General features: G+C 36.0%; 1 protein-coding gene across 1 annotated transcript; it reads right to left on the reverse strand.

The window, feature by feature from the left end:
- Window positions 1-9,942: 9,942 nt before the first annotated feature.
- On the reverse strand, window positions 9,943-10,576 carry LOC112823971 (large ribosomal subunit protein uL11). Its single transcript, XM_025871846.2, has one exon. It carries the CDS (start codon window positions 10,500-10,502, stop codon window positions 10,005-10,007), a length of 498 nt encoding a protein of 165 aa, XP_025727631.1. The 5' UTR covers window positions 10,503-10,576; the 3' UTR covers window positions 9,943-10,004.
- Window positions 10,577-17,549: the final 6,973 nt, after the last annotated feature.

The following is a 17,549-nucleotide window of genomic DNA, read 5'->3' on the forward strand; positions in this document are numbered from 1 at the left end:
CCAGGTTCTTTGAGTGGGAATTCCCACAAGGTGAGATGTTGCCTGCCTATGTAGTGGGCTGTACTAGAAGAGAGAACCCTTGGGATTAGTAGTCCCTGATCTTGCAAAGCGGCTGCTAGCAAACTGGTCCATCTTCCCCTCTAGAGAAAAACATTATTATCCTGCAGTGTAAGTAAATTTATTCCAAGGGAAAAAGAGATCTCTCTTTCTCTGGAAAGTAAATGAATCTGTTCCAGAGGGAGTCAGTGTCTCCTTTTCTCCATAGTTGTTTGCTTATATTTTTGAAAAACCATTCAAAGTAAATTGACTATTAATGACTAGCTATATGAAAAAGGGAGTGGTTCGTGAATAATTGCATCCCAAAATCTCAAACCTTGAAATAAGTCCAATGTCTATCAACAACTATTTTTCTTGAAGAAAAGTTGTCTTTATTCTAAAAAAAATGCTTAAGGTTTTGTACCTCAAAATCTCTAGAATGAGTTTACAAAAAAACCCTTAAATTTTTTCTTAAATAGAAAACCCTTGTAAGTCTAATTTTGTTCTTTTTAGCAGTGATGCAATTGAGGAATCAAACACAAAGCCATCGAATATAAACCTGTGAGCAGAAGAGAAAAGCCAAGTAACAAAAACACCCTGTACATTCCCATTAGCTTTGCCCTTTCATTTATTGCAATGAGTAAATACCTTGACACACATACCACGTACACAGGTGTTAGAGGGATTGAGGTAAAAACTGCTCATTCTTTAAAACTGTATACCGATCCTTCATCTGCTGAATGACCATCATTTTAGGTACAATTTTTTCTTACTCATCTAACACATAACATAGAGCCATTTATCGTGGTACATGTTTAAACAAAGAAAAACTATTCTCGAACCTGTTCAAAAATACACCTACCCTTACAAAAACAAGGGTAGCCAAAGTAGCCATTAATGACTTTTTTTTTAACTTGCTTTCACTGTTAGTAAGAATAAATCTGTAAATGAATGCATTTATACATCTCAAGTGCTACACTTTTATGAACACTTAAAAGAGTCCTTTAAATTTGTATGCTTTAAAAAAAATTCAAACCGTGTTTATTTTTAAATTTTTTACTTAAATTCAATTGTTTTATTTTTTAAAAGATTTTATTAGAGCATGATAGAGCACAAGTAGGGGGAGGAGCAGAGGGAGAAGCAGATGCCTGCTGAGCAGGAAGCCCCGTGGGGGGTGGGGGCTGCTGGGACCCTGGGATCATGACCTGAGCCAAAGTCAGAAGCTTAACTGGCTAAGCCACTCAGGTGCCCCTAAATTCAATTTAATTAACATATACTATATTATGAGTTTCAGAGGTAGAATTCAGTGATTCATCAGTTGCACACTATACCCAGTGCTCATTACTTCAAATGCCTCCTTAATGCCCATCACCCAGTTACCCCATCCCCCACCCACCTCCCCTCCAACAAACCTCAGTTTATTCCATGCAGTTAAGTCTCTTATGGTTTGCTTCCCTCTTTGTTTTACTCTTAATTTATTTTTCCTTCTCTTTCCCTATGTTCATCTGTTTTATTTCTTAAATTCCACATATGAGTGAAATCATATGGTATTTGTCTTACTTGTTTCACTCGGCATAACCCTCTAGTTCCATCCATGTCCTTGCAAATGTCAAGATTTCATTGTTTTTGATGGCCGAGTAATATTGCTTTGTGTGTGTATATATACTACTTTATCCATTCATCTGTCGGTGGACATCTGGGCTCTTTCCATATTTTGACTATTGTGGACATTGCTTCTATGAACATTGGGGTGCATGTGCCTCTTCGAGTCACTATGTTTGTATCCTTTGGATAAACACCAAGTAGTGCAATTGCTGGGTCATAGAGTAGTTCTATTTTTAACTTTTTGAAAAACCTCCAAACTGTTTTCCAGCGTGGCTGCCCCAGTTTGCATTCTCACCAACAGTGTAAGATGGTTCCCCTTTTTTCACCTCCTTGTTAACATCTGTGTTAACTTTTATCACATTTGGACCTAATGATAATTCATGTATTAGCCGAAAGTAGTTAGTCCTGTTACATAGTCAAGGGTAGTGAGGGAAGAAGAGTCAGAGAGTTGCTTAAAGTCACTGAACAAGAATGTAGCTAATCTGTATCTAGAAGCCAGATTGTCTATGTCCTAAGAAATAAACTACGGTTTTCCCCTTGATGCTGGTATGCTTTTGTTTACACATTGTTGCTTTGACTCTACTGTTTCAAGTAGTCTGTAAGATGAACATAATTATATACATCCCAGAAATACTACAACAAAGCCACATATGTAATTTTAACTTTTTAAACTATTTATGGCACACCCATTTGAAGACATGTACTGGCCCTAAAACTAAGATCTTTCTTTTCTGATAACATGCAGTATAATATTTAAGAGTTCTTCATAAGGAAAATAAATTACTTCAGTCTTTAGAATAAATCATATAAAGTTTTTACAGTAGGTAAAAATGTGGAATTTCTACTTTGAAATACCAAATCGGTCTTTGTATAATGAAGCAAATATACTTTGCAGCCTGTTATGACAATATTCTAAAAAATTTCCATATCTCACCACATGGTTATAATGATCACAATTAATTCACTATCCAGTAACATTTATTGAGAACTGTGATGTTCTAATGCTAAGTCAAATGTTGGAATAGAGAGAGACATATGGCAGTCACTGTTCTCTGGCAGCTTGTGTATCAATGGAGAATAGAGGGACAGAAATTAATACAGATTGAGTTTTTATTAATGTCTTATATGCCATGTTCTGTGACAAATTAATGATTTCATGATTATTAATCCAACAATTCAGATGAAAGACGGAGGCTGAGAAAGCCTACCTATAATTTGCTCAAAAGTTCACATCTAATACTTAGTGGATCTACATTTTATAAGACTGTTTGTTTCCAAATGCAGTCTCTTCACAGAAATCTACCAATGGTTAAGGTAAAATGTGACCATTTCAGTGTGCTACAAAAATCAGTAAGAGGAAGGCTAGCTAAAGTGTTGGGTAAGGATGAAGGTGGAGGTGTTAGTCTGGGAACATATAGTGGATTGTCACCTATATTACAAGAATAGAGAGTCTAGGATTTCAGGAAATGAGAATGTATGTGTAGAATGTTTCAGAGACACAAATGCATGGCTTATGTCAAATTAATGTAAGCAGTTTACCATGACTGGGACATAAGATGCATGTTGGGAGGAGGGATGGATAAAGTTGAGAAAGGAGAAAAGAGATCAAGCAGAAGGGGCCTGGCAAATTAATCCTGGTGAATCAATGAAGTGTTTTAGCCAATGGAAGGTGGAAATCACTTTGTTACTTTGATTCAATTTATATTTTAGAATAGTAATTCTGGGTTTATGGAGTGAAAAGTAAGATGACTTTTAGGTGACTGAGAAGTTACTATAATTGTCTAGATATGAAATCAACTGTTCCTTTGTTTTACCTTCTAAAAAATCAGCTCTCCTTTATGTCTTCCCATTCCATACTGCATCTTTGTTTTTGATAGAAGAGTTAATCATGGTATAGGTGACCTATTTAATGTTTATATATATAATATATAAAATACACGCATACATAAATTCATCTTTTTACTTGCCCTTTTACAGTGCTTAATACAGTTAATGAAATAGAATGAGAAATCAGTGAGTTTTCCTTGAAGAACTCCTGGGGTCATTTTGTGGTCTTTAAGAATTACAGTTTAGCTGTAGCATAGTCAAAAGACTGTTGAAAATGTTCTGATGTGAGAGGTACAGAAAGTCAACAAAAGAAATATACCTATATCTTTTAGCTCTTATAAATGGGAGAAATAATTTTCTCTGGAGTTCCCGTGATATTGCCTTGGTCCCATTTGCCTCGTGCTGAATGATGTACGTTAGTGTGTGTGAAGAATTCTGAAATTGTCTTCCTTATTGACCTCATTTTCAAGCACTAGTTTTGGAGTTTTTTTTTCTCCGAGAAATAGTATATTTCAAAAATGTAATTGTTGTCTTCAAATTGTTACCACAGGGCTTGAAAAATTATCATCTTAAAGGAAGTATAAGTAGCTTATCTGAACTAGAAAGTGTAAATTACTGCAGAGAATGGTGTTGTGTTTTAAATCTTCCCGGGGTTTTATTCTGTCAGTTATCCTTTCTGTCTTCTATATATTTAACCTGTCCTCATATATATAGCCTGCTTCCCAGCAACAATGAAAATGCTCAAATTTCTCTTAGTTTAAAAAACAAACCAACAAAACCCTTTTATATAATCAACAACCCCCTCAGGTACTGCCCTCATTTATCTATGAATTCATTGACTCAAGAAAAAAAGCAAACCCCAGCACTGTGCAATATGATGGACTACAGCAGGGGAGAAAACAAAACCTCTGCCCTCATGGAACTTCACTCTGGCAGGGGAAACAACAAAAGAGAAGATAACTAGAATAGCAAATAAAATTCCAAGGAAAATAGAGTAGTATTTGAGGAGTGTCCTTTGAACTGAGACCTGAGCGACCAAGAAGTTAGTAAGGAACAATAAATTCAAAGACAAAAACAGCTAAAGGAACTTGGAGTATTTTAGGCACTGATTGTGATTGGAGTACAGCAAGCAAGAGGAAGCTTAGTACAAGGTGAGCTGGGAGAGAGAGGGAGGAACTAAAAGGGGCTACCTTTTATGGGCTGCAGATTGATTTTTCCTGCAAGTATAATGGAAACCCACTGGAAAGTTTTAAGTTAACATTTTATGGTCTCATTTACATATGTAAAAGACCATATTTTGGCCTTACAAAATGAGAGGTTTTTTTTTAATGTTTTTTTCTCATTTTTCTGTTGGTAACTGAAACATTTCAGAACATCTTTGCATTTTGAAAATAGAACATAGATACTAGAAAAATACTTGTAATATCTGTTATAGACATATAATTAAGATACATTAGATGTAAAGAGCTTTTTAAAATAAAGAGAAAACTTAGAAAACTTTGAAAGGAAAATGAAATTTCAAAGAACTTACTAGAGTAAAACTTTTCTTGTTTTATAGGAATGTAAAGAGATTAGTAAGAAGCATATAAGGTACAAGACAATGGTTTAGGATGAGTTTGGGGAGGCCACGGTGAAGAAACAGTGTTTTATTTCATGTGTAATGGAAAGCTACCGCATTTTTTTATGAAAGAATGATTAATATGTGCATCTTTAAAAGATCAGTCTGGTTGCTGTAACCTACTCTGCAATCTGGAGCAATCCTACTTCTGCCTTTATCACTTTCCTGAAAGAACCTCCTGCCATGTCAGAACTATTTTCCCTGTTATCATTTCTACTAGGCACAATTTACTCCCTATCTCATTTTCCTACTGTTGGAATTTGACAAGAATGACCAGTCTCTCCTTAGTACATTATTTGTTTGACTTCTAAGACTCCAGTAACTCTTAGTACATCTTCATGTCTCCTGTGAAACATCTTTGTCCTCTGCCTTAAGTTTGTACACTCAGGATTTTTGCCTTTTCCTGAAATTATCTCATTCTGTGCACTCTTTTTGAATGAAGTCACCCATTCTCATGGTTTCAGTGTCCATAATGTGACTCCAAAATCCTATCTGCAGAATCTCCCCTATATTTCAGGCTGAATACACTAATCTCTTCCAGTTACCTCAGTTCTGAATACCCACCTCAGAAAGACCTTAGACATCTCAAACACAGCAGATATGAATGTGGATTTATAACATCTGACAACACATTTACTCCTCAGCCTGTATATTCTTGGTGACAAAAACCTTGATTCATCTTTTTTCCCTCCTGCTCTGTGTCCATTCTAAAAATGTCCATTCAAATTTTGTCAGTTATACTTCCTAATTATATCTCGAATCTCTTCTCTACTTCTCTCTACTCACTGTTGCTACTAAGTTGGTCTAGGAGAACATCATTTCTTGTCTCCCTTGAGCCCAAAGCCCCATTATGTTCTCCCATGATATCCTATGAATATACCTCATATTACTCATCAAAATTTTAAACATGTAAATTACTATATTTTAAGTTTCATAAGGCTATGAGCATATCTATCTGGTTTATGCCATTATAGGGTTTGTTATATACTGTGGACTTAATACTTGTTGAGAAAGTTAATGAATGAGTAGATGAAGAATTTAAGTTTGTGAATTTTTTTCTATACCAGGAAGAAAAATGACAAAGAAACTGGAAAGAGATTTTAGTTCAGGTGACAATTTCTAAAATCGTACCTGAACCCAACCTGCATGCCCATGCTGCATGGTTGTTTTACTTTCATAATCTTCACTTCGTAAGATAAGGAGTTGTTATTAAAACGAAGGATTGAGTCTGATTATTCAGAGTATAGAGGGATAGAGAAAAGAGAGAGGGTTATCCTCACAGTTATTATCGGGAAGCTATTCTGAGAAATGGCAAGAAGTCAGTGGTCAGTAAGGGACATGACAAAATGCTTCTCTAGAAACTTCATTGCTGTCATTCTTGGAATACAACCTCTTAATCACATGCTTGTTATAATGTTCTTTGGTATTAATTGCTTTTCTATCTCTGTATTTAAGGATTTATTTAGTTATATTAAAGATATATTTTAAATTGCAACAAAACTTAAAAGACAAAGGCTTTTGCCAATATTGGCTTAGAAACCTGTCCTCTGGCACTAAAATAGAAAAATAATTTGTAGTTGCTAAGAATATAATTCATACTTACTGAGTGAATGTTCTCTCTGCACCATCTTGCAAGAAGGTAATTGAAACGCCTGTATCCGTTCAGGAATGCACTCAAGATTCAAGAATTCATTTTAACTATCAAAGCTTTATTACTTTCTTAGTAGCTAAGGTGAGTTTTTATTTCACAGTACTGGGTGATATACGGTTTACTGGTATAATACCTTTAGTCAGAAAATGCAGAAACTTGGTATATCACCATTATCCGATTATAGTTTATCTGGTCTATTTAAAAACAAAAACAAAAACAAAAAACCACCCTGAATTTTGACTGTATTTTCACCTAAGGGCTACCTACTTGAGAATTTTACTCCTAAAAGCAGTTGAATCTGTAATTTATTTTTATTTATTTATAGAGAGAATTTATTTTTTCCAGTTTTTATTTAAATTCTAATTAGTTACCATATATGGTAAAATTGATTCCAGGGGTAGAATTTAGTGATTCATCACTTACATAGAACAGCCAGTGCTCATCAAAAGGAGAGCCCCCTCTTAATACCCATCACCCATTTAGCTCATCCCTCACCCACCTCCCTCCATCAACCCTGTTTGTTCTCTGTAGTTAAGAGTCTCTTATGGTTTGCTTCCCTCTCTCTTTTTTTCCTTCCCATATGTTCATCTGTTTTGTTTCTTAAATTCCATCTATTGGTGTGCCTGGGTGGCTCATTTGGTGAAGCCTTCCACTCTTGGTTTCAGCTCAGGTCATGATCTCAGGATCCTGAGATCAAGCCCTGCAAAGGGCTCTGCACACGGTAGTGGCTCTCCTTCACCTTTCCCTCTCACTTTGCCCCTCCCCCTGCTCATGTACACTCTCTCTTTCAAATAAATCTTAAAAAAAAATTCCACATGAGGGAAATCGTATGGAATTTCTTTCTACCTGACTTATTCCACTTAGCATAATACACTCTAGCTCCAACCACATCATTGCAAATGTCAAGATTTCACTATTTTCTTGATGGCACAGTAAAATATATATATATATGTATATATAGTGTGTATATACACACACACACACACACACACACACCCCACTTCTTTATCCATTCATCAGTCAATGGACATTTGGGCTCTTTCCATAGTTCCACTATTGTTGATAATGCTGCTATAAACATCAAGGTGCACGTGCCCCTTCGAATTGTATTTTTGTATCTTTTGGGTAAATACCTAGTAGTGCAATTAGTAGGAGGTGTCTGTTAGCCATTTGTATGTCTTCTTTAGAAAAATGTCTATGTCTGTTCATGTTTTCTGCTCATTTCTTAACTGGATTATTTTTTAGCTGTTGAGATTGATAAGTTCTCTAATATTTTGGATACTATCCCTTTGTCAGATATGTCTTTTGCAAATATCTTCCCCCATTCCATAGACTGCCTTCTAGTTTTATTGATGGTTTCCTTTGCTGAGCAGAAGCTTTTTATCTGGGTGAACTCTCAATAGTTCATTTTTTGTTTTTGTTTTCTTTGCCTCCAAAGACCTGCCTAGTAAGAAGTTGCCATGGCCAAGGTCAAAGAGGTTGCTGCCTGTTTTCGCCTCTAGGATTTTGATAGTTTCCTGTCTCATGTTTAGGTCTTTAATCCATTTCAAATTTATTTTTGTATATGGTGTGAGAAAGTGGTCCATTTGCATTCTTTTGCATGTTGCTGTCCATTTTCTCAACACCATTTGTTGAAGAGATGGCCTTTTTTTCCATTGGATATCCTTTCCTGCTTTGTTGAAGTTTAGTTGACCATATAGTTGTGAGTCCGCTTCTCAGTTTTCTATTCTGTGCCATTGATTGATGTGTTTTTGTGCCAGTACCATACTGTCTTGGTGACCACAACTTTGTAATATAGCTCAAAGTCCAGAATCCTGATGCATCCAGTTTTGCTTTTCTTTTTAAGGACTGCTTTGGCTCTTCAGCATCTTTTGTGGTTCCATATGAATTTTAGGATTGTTCTAGCTCTGTGAAAAATGCTGGTGGTATTTTGACAGGGATTGCATTAAATGTGTAGATGGTTTTTGATAATATAGGCATTTTAACAATGTCCATGAGCATGGAAGATTTTCCATTTCTTTGTGTCCTCTTCAATTTCATCAGTGTTTTATAGTTCTCAGTGTACAGATCTTTTACTTATTTGTTTAGGTATCTTACAATTCTTGGCATAATTGTAAATGGGATTGATTCCTTGATTTATTTTTCTGCTGCTTCATTACTGGTGTATAGAAATGCAACAGATTTCTGTACACTGATTTTATATCCTGCAACTTTGCTGAATTCATGTATTAGTTCTAGCAATTTTTTGGTGGAATCTTTTGGGTTTTCTACATAGAGTATCATGTCATCTGCAAATAGTGAAAGTTTGATTTCTTCTTTGACAATTTGGATGCCTTTTCTTTCTTTCTATTGTCTGATAGCTGAAGCTAGATTTCTAGTACTTTGTTAAATAACAATGGTAAGAGTGGACACACCTGTCTTCCTGACAGTAGAGGAAAAGCTCTCAGTTTTTTCCCATTGAGGATGATATTAGCTGTGGGTCTTTCATGTATTGCCTTTAGGATGTTGAGGTATGTTCAATCTATACTTTGTTGAGGGTTTTTATCAAGAATGAATGCTGTATTTTGTCAAATGCTTTTTCCACATCTATTCATATGATATGGTTTTTTTTTAATTTTTTTTAATAGATTTTATTTATTTATTTGAGAGAGAGAGAATGAGAGAGAGAAAGCACATGGTGGGGGGAGGGTCAGAGGGAGAAACAGACTCCCTGCTGAGCAGGGAGCCCGATGCGGGACTTGATCCCGGGACCCCAGGATCATGACCTGAGCCGAAGGCAGTCGCTTAACCAACTGAGCCACCCAGGCGCCCATATGATATGGTTTTTGCCTTTCTTTTATTAATGTGGTGTATCACATTGATTTGTGAATATTGAACCATCCCTGAAGCCCAGGAATAAATCCTACTTGGTTGAGGTGAATAAATAATTTTTTTTAATGTACTGTTGGATTTGATTTGCTAGTATCTTGTTGAGAATTTTTGCATTATGTTCATCAGAGATATTGGCCTGTAATTCTTCTTAGTGGGATCTTTGGTTTTGGAATCAAGGCAATGCTGGCCTCCTAGAATCAGTTTGGAAGTATTCCTTAAATTTCTATGTTTTGGAACAGTTTGAGAAGAATAGGTATTAACTCTTCTTTAAATGTCTGGTAGAATTGCCCTGGAATGCCATCTGGCCCTGGATTCTTATTTGTTGGTAGATTTTTTTTTTTTTTTTTTTTTTTTTGGTTGTCAAATGATCCTTTATTGAAACATTTTCCTTTGTAGTTAACTAGCCGGGCATTCCAGCGCACCACTGTTGATGTCATCTATGATGTCATGAGGGTGGCGGCCATCTACATTGCAGCCCACAGACTGGGCAGTCCCCAGGATCTCTTTAATGGTTCCAGAGAGTTCTCTCGCTAAAGATCGGTGTCGCATCTGTCGGGCAATATTGACAATCTCATCAAAAGTGATATTTCCACTGTGCTTAATGTTTTTCTGCTTCTTTCTGTCTCTTGGTGGTTCCTTGAGGGCTTTGATAATCAGGGCAGAGGCAGAAGGTACCACTTCAATCTGGGCCTGTCTGTTCTGAATGGTCAGTTTCACCGTAATCCTTAGACCCTTCCAATCACCGGTTGCCTTGGCGATGTCATCACCAACCTTTTTTGGAGACAGACCCAGCGGGCCTATCTTCGGGGCCAGGGCAGACGTGGCACCGACTTCGCCACCGGTGCACCTCAGGTACACGACTTTGATCTCGTTGGGGTCGAACTTAGGCGGCATGGCGGAGGCGGCTGGTGTCGGATGAACCCAGATTCGGGACGACCGAAGAAAGTTGCACCTTTGCCTCCCCGAGCCGAAAGCCAAAAGTTGTTGGTAGATTTTTGATTACTGATTCAATTTCTTTTCTGGTTATGGGTCTGTTCAAATTTTCTATTACCTCTGTTTCATTTTTCATTGTATATTTCTAGGAATTTATCCATTTCTTCCAGATCGCTGTTTGTTGGCAAAATAGGAATTGTTTGTATTTCTGCAGTGTTGGCTGTGATCTCTTTTCTTTCATTCATGATTTTATTTATTTGGGTCCTTTCTCTTTTCTTTTTCATAAGCCTGGATAGGGGTTTATCAGTTTTATTCTTTCAAAGAACCATGTCCTAGTTTTGTCTATCTGTTCTGTTTGTTTGTTTTTTAAATTTCTGTATCATTTCTGCTCTAATCCTAATTATTTCCCTTCTTCTGATTTTAGGGTTTTTTTGCTGTTCTTTTTCTAGCTCCTTTAGGTGTACGGCTAGATTGTGTATTTGAGACATTTCTTGTTTTTTGAGAAAGGCCTGGGTTGCTATATACTTCCCTCTTATGACTGCCTTTGCTAAATCCCAAAGGTTTTGAACTGTCATGTTTTAATGTTCATTTGCTTCCATGTGTTTTTTTTATTCTTTAATTTCCTGGTTAACCCATTCATTCTTTAGAAGGATGTTCTTTAACCTCCAGGTAATTGTGCATTTTCCAAATTCTTTTTGTGGTTGACTTCATGTTTCATAAGGTCTTAAAATATGCATGGTATGATCTCAATATTTTGTACTTGTTGAGTCCTGATTCATGACCCAGTGAATCTATAATTTATGGTTAATTGTGCACAGTTACTAAACAGTTTACATGTATATTAAAGTTTTCAAGAAGCCAATAAAAACACACAGTGGTGGTTCAGGTACAAAGGCTAGCATATTCAATAACAACAATAAATGTGTCTCTATTAACACTTTTTATTACTTTGTGTTAAGAATTCTGACACAATTTGTTTATATTGTCATGTGTCCAGACTTAACATTCAGAATCATCAACTATGGAAATATTTCTAATTAGACTGTTTTTACCATCTATTCCACAAATGTAGCTTACCTACATTCTTTAACAGAAAATGGCACATAATTAGTACCAGAATTGTGAATAATTTTCTCTTGGCCACTTTTTTGTTGTTAACCTCTAAACCCATTGCTAGCTGCCCAGGAAGGTCTTCTTCCCAACCATACCTTTTTTCCTTGATGTGTTTCATTTGCTCTATTGTCTGTCTTCTTCTTTTTTATAGTTTTATTGAGATACATTTCATATAACATAAGATTCATTCATGTAAAATGTATAATTCACTGCTTTTTAGTATATTCCTAGGGTTATGGAACTACCTTTGCAATCTAATTTTATAATATTTTCAACAGCCAAAAAAAAAAAAAAACCACAAAACATAAAACAAAACCCTGAGCTTCTAGGCAGCCACTCACTACTACTAATCCCACAGCAAAAGGCAACCATTATTCTGTCCATTTCTATTGATTTGCCTATTTTAGAGATTTCTTATATATAGAATCCTACAGTATTGTGGTTCTTCCTGTCTGGCTTCTTTCAGTAACCATGATCTCAAGATTTACCCATATTTCATGTATCAGCACATTGGTGTGTGTGTGTGTGTATGCATGAAATAATATTCCATTGTGTGGATATACCACTCTTTGTTTGTCCAACATTAGTTGGTAGATACTTAGATTATTTCCACTTTTGGCTACTGGGAATAATGCTGTTAAGAGCATTCATGTAGGGGTGCCTGGGTGGCTCAGTCAGTTAAGTGTCTGCCTTTGGCTTAGGTCATGATCCCAGAGTCCTGGGATCAAGCCCCGCATTCTGCTCAGTAGGGAGTCTGCTTCTTCCTCAGCCCTTCCCCTACTCATTCTCTCTCTCTCTCTCAAATAAGTAAAATCTTAGAAAAAAAACATTCATGTACAAGCCTTTCATTTGGACAGGTTTTCATTTCATGTGGCTATATATTGACAAGTAAAATTTCTGGGTCAAATGGTAACTCTATGTTGAGCATATTTAGAAACTGCCAGATTTTTTCACAAAATGATATCACATTTTCTATCCCACAGCAATATATAAGGGTTCCAACTTCTCTACATCTAGCCAACGCTAATGATTGTCTTTCTGGTTTTAGCTATTCTAATAGGTATAAGATGGTCAAGTACTTTCCTTGAGTCTATCTAAATAATAAAGCATTTTGTATCCTTCATTTTGCTAATATGGTCTATTTCATTGATTTTCATATTTTGAACCAACTAGATTTCTAGGATAAATTCCACTTGGTCATTGTATATTATCTTTTTTATATGATGAATTCAATTTGCTGGTATTTTGTTAAGGATTTTTTTTATGTCTATATTAATAAGAGGTATTGATATGTAGTTTCTTCTCTTGTGATGTTTTTGTTTTTGTTTTTAAATAAGGGTAATGGGTTAATAGAATAGGCTGGGAAGAGTTCCCTCCTATTCTGTTTTGTGTCAGGGTTTATGAAGGATTGGAATTAATTTTTTTAAATGTTTGGAAATCAGTGAAGCCATCTAGAGATAGAATTTCTTTAGAAGTTTTAAAATTAGTAATCTAATACCTTGTTAGAGATCTGTTTAGATTATCTGTTCTTAGTTTTAGACATGTGTTTTTCTAGAATTTGTTTCACTTAGGTTACCTAATTTAGTCATGTGGTTTTCCATAGCATTTTGTAATTCTTTTATTTTTGTAATGACAGAAGTGATACTCCTATTTCCTTCATGATTTTACTCATGAGTCTACTTTTTGGAGAGGAGGAGGTAGACTAGCTAAAGGTCTCTAAATTGCATTGATATTTAAAAGAATCAACTTTTGGTTTCATTGACCGCCTCCCCCTTTTGTTTTATGTTCTCTATTTCATTTATTTCCCTCTAGATTTTCTTCCTTCTGCTAATTTTGGGATTGGCTTATTTTTCCTTGTTTATTAAGGTAGGTATCAATTTATTGAGATGCCTATCATAGGCAATTATATCTTTTAATTTCTCTCTAAGCTTTAGCTATATCCTACAAGTTTTATTTTTGCTTTCATTCATTTTAAAGCATTTTCTAATTTCTTTAATGATATCTTTTTTGATCCTTTGGTTAGTTAGTAATTTCCACATAATTGTGAATTTGGTTTTTCCCACATTTTCTTCTGTTGTTCTTATAAACAAATTTAAACAAATTTCATCCTAATAAAAAAAGAACACACTTTTACATACTTTGTATGATTCCAACCTTCTATTTAAGACTTTTTTTTTTTTTTTTTTTTTTGGGTGCCTGGGTGGCTCAGTTGGTTAAGCGACTGCCTTCGGCTCAGGTCATGATACTGGAGTCCCTGGATCGAGTCCCGCATTGGGCTCCCTGCTCAGCGGGGAGTCTGCTTCACCCTCTGACCCTACCCCCTCTCATGTGCTCTCTCTCTCAAATAAATAAATAAAATCTTTAAAAAAAAAAAAAAGACTTTTTTTTTTAACAGTAGTTTTAGAATTCACAGCACATTGAGGAAGGTACAGAGATTTATCATATACCTCTTGCTTTTCTTATTTACATTGACATATAATCAACCAAAGCCAGTCATATACCAAAAGATTCAATTTTGCTGTTGTATATTACATAGACTGGGCAAATGCATGATGACCAGTATCTATCATTATAATATACGGAGTATTTTCACTGCCTTAAAAATCCTTTGAGTAATTCATAATTTCTAATTCTGGATGTAAGGAGCTTGGAAGTTGCCACTTCATCCTAGCAATAAGTAAAAAGCTAAACAGATTGAAAAATTTAACAACTCATCTAGGATTCATAGTAGAGGTGAGGACAAAGGGCAAACCATAGCACCCAAGACTGGAGAGGCTAACAGACTACAGATACTAACGACTTAATGTAGCAGAGACTCAAGAGTAGTAACTACCTTGGGAACCCAATACTGTACTTGATGAATTGCTGGAGGCTCATTATGGACAACATTTTTTTTTTAAGTTTTTATTTATTTATTTGACAGAGACACAGAGAGAGGGAACACAAGCAGGGGGAGTGGGAGAGGGAACGTGGGGCTTGATCCAAGGACCCTGGGATCATGATCTGAGCGGAAGGCAGACGCTTAACGACTGAGCCACCCAGGTGCCCCTGGACAACTCTTAAGTATTAAACACTCCAAGGAAAGTCGGTGGGGGTGGGAGGCACAATTTTGTGAGCTCCACGAGCTCAATGAGGTACCAGGAGCTGAACTGGGTTCCCACAGTAAATGTCAGAAAAAATTTCCCTCTGTTTCTGGCAGTGGGAGGGGAAAAGGAACCACATGTTAATATATGGGGCACTCTAAACAAGGCCTGCCTTGGGGTGGGTAGGAAGCTACTTAACCAGAGCCTAGTTTGGGTACTATCCAATCCTGACTGACCCAGAGGAAGGGAAATACCCAACTCCAGCCCACTCTAGCTATTCCTTCCCTCATAAGGGGTGATTAAAAAAAAAAAAAAAAAACTGTGAAGTTCACTATCCAGAGGCATACTCACTAATGAACTGAGACCTAATCATAGGGCAGTAGAATTCTTTCCCTCCTCAACACCTCATCATCACATGGCTAAAGGCCTATTTTCAGCAATCCTTTTACCTGGTATATCATGTCTGGCTATCAAAAAAAAATTACCTAAAGTCAGCCTAATTTGAAGAGATAAAGGAAGCATCAGAACCAGAAATGGTGGGGATATTGGAATCATACCATCAGGAATTTAAAGCAAACTATGATTGATATGCTAAAGGCTTTAATGGATAAAGTAGACAGCAAGCAGTTGGGCAATTAAACAGATGAAATTCCTAAGAATACTTTGACTAGTATCACTTTCTCCCACTGTGGTCCAGGTGTGTTAGTCCAGTTGTCTCCATATTAAGTCAGAAGTTTACATGGTGATATATTTGCATGAGTAGATGAACATTTCACTCTGCCATTTTCTAAGAACTAATTATAAAGTGACTGCAAAAGGTGCAGTTGCTGTTTTGTTTTTACGGTATTCTACCAAAAGGCACTGCATATAGACTTGAAAAAAAATCATGCTATATCCTGCTCAGCAAGCACTGAAACAGAAAACACACATGGTTTGGCCATGCTACACTTTTCTTTAGATGCTGGATCCACCGTGACCAATCACCAAACAAGAACAAAGACCTTGGAAAGTAAGGCATTCATTGATTTGTTTCTGATGCTTTGATCACATGTCATCAGCCTGGGTGATTTTAGTGAAAGGAAAGATGCAAAATGCAGTAAGTTCTGGGCAAGTAGCTGACAGGAGTTTAGGTAGATGCTTTTGGGAAGGCTGCTCAGTGAGCTGTGACTTGTGAGCTCAAGCATTTGTCCACATGCTTTTTGTTATGTGACTGTTTATCCTCTGTCTCAGAGGTTGATTTATGAAGTGTGACATAGCTTTCTATAAATGCAACACTATGCTACTTGGAAAACAAGAGAAAATGATATATTAAGTCACTGTGGTCCAATTTTTTTGAGATCTTAAGTCCCATGCCATAGCAAGACAAATGAAGACTCATTAGAAGTGAATATTGCTGCCCTTTTTACTTGAAAATGGCCTTTTGAGCAACTGCCAGGAAGATCTCTGTAGACTCTAAGGCACTTTGATATCCTGTGCATAAGTATCCTCTGCTTATGCTGACTGATAGTCTATGGCTATATTTTATTTTATTTCCTGAGAATTGACTCAATTATCTAAAAACCAACAAAACACCCTAGATTGAAATTTAACATGAATTTTCATAAAGTTACACATGGAAGTCATTCAGAGTGCTCAATTTAGTACATTTCCAATTATATCAACAAGCTAGTTTATCCAACAATGACGATGACTTCTTAAACTGATTTTGTGGTAGGCTGTGATTTCTTTTTGATGCATATGTATCTGATAAAGTCTAAGGCAGAAATTAAAGTTGAAAAAATGTTACATTCCTTTCATAATTAAATAAAAATTATTTTTTGAAATCTTATTCTAATGAGGAAGAGAATTGTAATCTCTATCAATTTAGTACTTTACCTTACCACTTTATTTCCCTGTATTATATCTTTGGTTCTGGAACCTCAAGGAGTGGTGCAGGGTGTGTGTAGAGGAGGGCTTCCCAGCCTCTGGTTACATAACTGTATTGTCATGTGCAAAAATACCCTCCCTCAGGTGCGAGCATTGTTGCAATCCCTGAACCTAAATAGAAGATCTCTCCTGGTCTGGTTTGTTCTCTCAGCTACTTCCTTACTCCTCTCTAGCATGTGGCAAACATTTCCTGTTTCCAAATCAGTCTAAGATCATGAGGCAACTAGCAACACTTAAAAATTTTTAACTCAGGTGCATTACATGCTAGGTAGGAGTGAGAAAAACGGCATCTTACATTTTTGGGGGATCTTACTTAGAACACAACATGGATTTCTCTGCTCTCCAGTTTCCCTAAGGTTATTTAATATTTCTTTGTTCACCTCATACTCTTAGACTTTGACCTAGTGAAAGGTTGGCAAGGCCTACATTTATTGAAATTTACTTGCATTAACTGAGATAAAGCCATCCTTTGTAGAATGGAGCATTGAAATAGAAATTAAATTCCATTATAAAGAAAATAGTTACATTTCCTGCTCCCTAAGTTTATAGACTAAAATTTATATTTGCTACATTTAATTGTTCTTTGGATATAATAGAAGTAGCTACCATATATTTAACAACTTATTACCTTTCAGCCCTCATACTAAGCGTTCTCATTGCACTATATTATTTAATCCTCACAACCAACAGAGGAGTAGCTACTTCCTAACCACTTATTATTACTCTATTTTACTAACAAGTATATTAAATGTCTGTAACATCCATTTATATGAAAGCTATACAGCTAGTCATTGTTGGAGTTAGCATTTTGACACAGGTCAAATTGACATTGATATTTATGTTCTTACGCTCTATTTTAAATATAAGGAGTGTTCAGTAGGAGGGT

The sequence above is a fragment of the Callorhinus ursinus genome, unplaced genomic scaffold, assembly GCF_003265705.2.
Source record: "Callorhinus ursinus isolate GAN/ISIS: 27379988/994484 unplaced genomic scaffold, GSC_fseal_2.0 scaffold9, whole genome shotgun sequence".
In the NCBI taxonomy this organism is placed as follows: domain Eukaryota; kingdom Metazoa; phylum Chordata; class Mammalia; order Carnivora; family Otariidae; genus Callorhinus; species Callorhinus ursinus.

What these genes read in the sequence shown, in the direction of transcription:
- LOC112823971 (XM_025871846.2), bottom strand. Translation starts at nt 10,502, where the DNA reads ATGCCGCCTAAGTTCGACCCCAACGAGATCAAAGTCGTGTACCTGAGG.